General features: G+C 43.4%; 1 protein-coding gene across 1 annotated transcript; it reads right to left on the bottom strand.

Moving 5' to 3' along the window:
- Positions 1-2,316: 2,316 nt before the first annotated feature.
- On the bottom strand, positions 2,317-4,484 carry LOC136531330 (costars family protein-like). Its single transcript, XM_066523996.1, has 2 exons — positions 4,257-4,484; positions 2,317-2,650 (listed from the first exon to the last, which is right to left on the bottom strand). The coding sequence occupies exons 1-2, from the start codon at positions 4,335-4,337 to the stop codon at positions 2,468-2,470; spliced, it is 264 nt and encodes an 87-aa protein (XP_066380093.1). The 5' UTR covers positions 4,338-4,484; the 3' UTR covers positions 2,317-2,467.
- Between the last annotated feature and the right edge of the window lie 459 nt (positions 4,485-4,943).

Below are 4,943 nucleotides of genomic sequence, written 5' to 3'. Positions count from 1 at the left end.
TATATATGATCGAAGAAGACATGAAGGGAGAGCAACTGTATATAATGGTCGAGCAGGTGGTGTATTAATAAGCTTCTGGCAGCAGCGTAATGCTTCTTAACTGCCAAGAACTGAACTCGAGTTTATACTGCTGGAGACAACAGGACAGGAGGCAAACTAGAGTGAAAGAAGAAAATAAGGGCATGTTTGGTTCTTTTAGTCCGCGGACTAAAGTTTAGTCTCTGGATTAAAGTTTAGTCCGGATTATGTTTGGTTTCAGGGACTAAAGTCCATTAATACAGTTGTATAAAGACAATATTACCCCTGTTGCAGCTGCTGGCCACGGGTGGGATGTGGAGTAACGAGGGGCAGGATTGTCTTCAGAACACTTTAGTCCAGTTTAGTCACCCCCTCATGGACTAGAGGACTAAACCCTTTAGTCCAAATTTTAGTCCATGTGTTTGACATTTTAGGGACTAAAAATGAGCATTTTAGTCCACATTTTAGTTTAGTCCATGGAACCAAACAGACCCTAAATTATTTTTGTTTTTTTATTAAAGATCGCTTTAGTTTGTTCGGGAGACTGACCGTCTCCTGCGCACATTGTCGATAAGGACAGCCCGGCCCCTCAGGACCGTTTGGATCCCATGAACTAACAACTAGTCCTATTAGCTTTTATAAGTAGACTAGTAAATTAGCAACTAGTCTGTGACTAATGAACTAACAATTAGTCCGCCTATTTGATACTTAAGGACTAAAAATTAGTGAAGTAGTCGTTAGTTCTGTGATCCAAATAGGGCCTAAAGATGTAGTACATAGTAATGACTATAAGGGCGTCCCCGTTATAACCCAATCGTCAGTTATGTTGAAGGCGGAAAGCAATAAAATAATAAAGAAGTGGAGAGCGTACGTATGCAGAGCATTATATTGAAGCTGAGGCCCAGTTTAGTTGCCGAAAATTTTGACAAAATAACATTGTAGTATTTTCGTTGTTATTTGACAATTAGTGTCCAATCATAGTCTAATTATGCTTAAAAGATTCGTCTCGTGGATTTCGTCTAAACTGTGTAATTAGTTTTATTTTTTTATTTATATTTAATGCTTCGCGTCCAAAGATTCGATGTAATGAAAAATCTTGAATAATTTGGTGTTTTGGAGAGGAACTAAACAGCCCCTGAGAGATGGAGTTAGTTCGGAGTACGTGCAAGACCAGCGAGTGTGATCGTGCTAGCTCGTTGCTCTCCTCTGCGGCCAATAGAATTTCACAGGGACTGGCGATTTGAACACACCTTATCATCAGTCTTCTGGGGCCTAGGCACCAGAAGTTACAAGCATTGGGACCCATGGTGTGTGTGTGGCGTGCACTTGAAGCGGCAGCACAAGAAGGAAGAAAGAGCCGAGGCAAGACCACGAGAGGGATATCTCCACATGGTCATGAAGCAGCGTCGAGGCCATCACAGATCAACATTTTCCACTTCTTGGTGGCTCCCAAGGTGCCAACTATTGCTTCAAATATGTTTGCAAGCATACAGGTCGTCATTGAGGTGAGGAGGACACACCGAGGTTGACCTGCAAACGGAACCACAATAGTTGAACGTCAAAGACGTTTGCAAGACAGCTTAGATAAAAGTTTTTCAGATCTGCATCTGCTATAGCAGACAGGGTGAAACTCTTCTTCCCCACAACAACTTTTGAGCTCTGTCTTTCTATTGACCTAGACGACCTCAAGAGACAGGGTAGCGGGCTGTGGTGGCGGGAGAGACGGCTGGACGGTGAGGCAGGGGCGGCGATGGAGTGGCGGGCCGGGGGCGTCCATCGGCATCGCCTTTGACCACCGCTGAGCGGGGTTTCACGTTTCCATATATCTTTCCCTGTGCCTCCCATCCTCATGCCAGTAGAAACAAAGAAAAGTGCACATGGCAAGCAACCCTGTGGAAGCATTCCCCAAAGAATCAAATCTGTTTATATAACTCTCCACACTATCTGCTTCCTCACTGTTTGTTTTCACCTATTTATATGCACTTACGTTTACAGGACACGACCTGACCAAACTAAAATAGGTGCAGCTGGTACTATGTGTCATTGCTAAAGTAGGTGATGTATTGATCAGGGTGGCAACAGGTGCTGGTGAGGGAAGTAAATGTCGATAAGGGTCCATAGAAAAAATATAAAGGAAAATGGGGAAAGTAATGGAACTTAAAAGAAACTTTTTGAGAAGAAAATCATCCAGTCTGAAAGATGTCAATAACCCACGGCCATTACCTCCAACCTGCTGCTTTCATGTCTCATGACATGAATGTTATACCAGCATTGAATGTCTTAAGCAACACAACCATATGCAAGCAAGGCAATTTCTTAAGCATCACAATTTCATACATCACACAATAGCAGTCCTCTGGGAATACCAAATGGTTCGTGAGAATCTAGGCACAGCAAAATACAAGCATATGAACTATATGGAATTGAGAACTTGGTGGCGCTGTGCGCTTTAAGCGGCAGCAACTGCGGGTGGAGGCAACAGGATAATCTCCACATTGTCATGAACACCTTGCAGAAGCAGCTCACCATCATAGGTCAAAACCTTCCTCTTCTTGGCGGCCCTCAAGGTGCCAACTAGTGCTTCAAAAATATTTGCACACCGATCATCGTTGAAGAGGACACCAAACTTGACCTGCGAACCGATAGCTCAGTAACACGGTATTGATATCCTCTGTGCACATTCACAAGGTATAGTACAGAAACAATAAAATTCTTAACATGTATAATTATTTACACTGTAACATCGTAATGATATATCTTTAATGGTTATAACATTTACAATATCGCTTATAGACTCTTAAAAAACAGTGTTGTTTATAGGATACAGACGTACAGCTGAGCATGGTGGAACTCTTTTAGCAAAGCAAGGTCAGCACTAAGCAAGTCATAGCAGGTTAGCAGCTCCACCCTGAAAGTACTGTTATGATTTAAGAATTTCAAAAGCTCACAGTGCATGGATGGTTCCAGGGACTACACCTATGTACTATACCAGATTATTTATGTATCCATTCATCCTTTTCACTGTTGACTTTTGGCTAGAATTAGGAGCTAAAGATCACATGTCAAAATATGAGTGATAGGGCAAATGAGCAATGGACGAATAACTGAGCCAAGATTAGGATTTGCAAAGTTCAAATTAGTAGTGCCAAACATGAAAAGAACAAGCCAAATCTTAAATAGTAAAAATAATAAACCTTGAATTCATTTAAGAGGAATCGAAGGAGAATCACTGTGATAAGCCCTTGTAAGCTATCATATGCTCTTTAGAGACACATGATTAAGACACAACATGGAAACAAATGACTAGGAAAAATAATAAGAAGATAAGTAGAAGGTAACACACGATTACACATAAGGAATATTAACTCCATGTTACTTTATTAAGCAAACAAAAATAGATAAGTAACCAAAATAACCTAGATGGGAGAATTCTACTGAATTTGGAGAGTATTCTCCAATAAACAGGGTCCATAGTGGTCAAAGAAACAAATATCTGTGATATGAAAGAACTCTGTGTCGTTGATCTGTTAACACTCTTCTTTTCACAATGACATTGAACATCTTCATTATGAATGTGACATATATGGACACAGGCCAACATTTAACTAGGGCAAGTAGGACACTGTAAACAGAGTTTCCATTTATTCAGGCTTCTTAAAATTTTCGCATTCAGTCAGTTCCATTCCATGGAATAGGGGATAATTACGAATTCATAAGCTTATGTTACCACAACCGACACAAAATGCTACCCACAATGGAAACGACTGAAAGGATCATCTTTCAGTTGCAATATCATCAGTTCGGCGCCAATGCTCACAACAAGGTCCACTAGCTGACTACGTAACTGCGAGAGGCCCGAACATTTGGGGATCTGCACTGCGCATATCGTTTCGAGCATCCACCAGACCGTCAGGATAAATGTCTTCATATTTGAGCAAGACCCTGCTAAATATTACCCATCAGCGGCGCCACAAGACGATCTCTCAAAGTCCGCCAACTCGGCAACGGCCTCTCCATGGCTCGACTCGATCGCCCATCGCAGCTTCACGGCAGATGAATGGTCTGTGTGCAGATCATACTGCACATTGCCCTAAGCATCGAGAGAAGGGGAGGAATCCTGGTGCGGGCCATCCTGGAGATGGCAGCACAGCACAGGAAAAGGAAACGCGGCGACGCGGGTGGCTCAGATCTGCGGCGGCTCCGGACCGGAGGGGAGAGTCAGACAGGGAAGGGGGTACCTTGTAGGAGCCATCGGGCTGCTGCTGGCCGAGCCTCTGGATCTCCTCTTTGAGCCTCCCGACCTCCTCCTCCACGTTCATGGCGTCTCGGACTGTCGATCAGTCTCGATCTCCGGGCTGCGGGACTCGTCCGTACGCGCGAGCGAGTTCTTGGATCTTGTCGTTGTTGCGGCAGCTGGCAGGATATTTCAGATGCAGACTTGCAGAGGAGCCTGTGCTGCGGTTGTGACTGTCGCCAACCGTCGCACGTGGACCGTTTGATCTGGAAGTGTACAGGTGAGATGGAAGCTGACTGGGCGATAACTTTCTTATGAGTTGCTTGTGGATCAGCTGGTGAGTTGTGATGGGGACCTCACGATTCACGAATAATTCAGTGAGATACATACGTGCGCAACAGACACTAAATAAAGATCAAAAGATTCCAGATTTGATGCCATGGGTTATATACTCCCTCCATTCCAAAGTACAAGATACTTTGGGTTTTTTTAAAAATCTATATAACTTTTTCCTACGCAAGGGCGAAGCCATCGAGTGAGGATTGGTTAGGTGTGCTTTTCTCACAGCTCATGTCGGAGTACTCTTTTAATTATTCGCTCTATTATTGCATCAGGATTACGCCATGTGTCGATACCCGAGCGACCCGAACTCAAGAGATTCATTGTTTTTTACACTCGTGGAAGACATGAA

This window comes from Miscanthus floridulus, unplaced genomic scaffold (assembly GCF_019320115.1).
Source record: "Miscanthus floridulus cultivar M001 unplaced genomic scaffold, ASM1932011v1 fs_327_2, whole genome shotgun sequence".
Lineage (NCBI taxonomy): Eukaryota > Viridiplantae > Streptophyta > Magnoliopsida > Poales > Poaceae > Miscanthus > Miscanthus floridulus.
Note: the sequence above shows the minus strand (reverse complement) of the source record. Positions and strands in the feature narration are given on the sequence as shown.

What these genes read in the sequence shown, in the direction of transcription:
- LOC136531330 (XM_066523996.1), bottom strand. Translation starts at nt 4,337, where the DNA reads ATGAACGTGGAGGAGGAGGTCGGGAGGCTCAAAGAGGAGATCCAGAGG. An exon ending in AGCCCGATGGCTCCTACAAG is followed by an intron (nt 2,651 to 4,256) that starts GTACCCCCTTCC and finishes ATCGGTTCGCAG; the next exon opens with GTCAAGTTTGGTGTCCTCTT.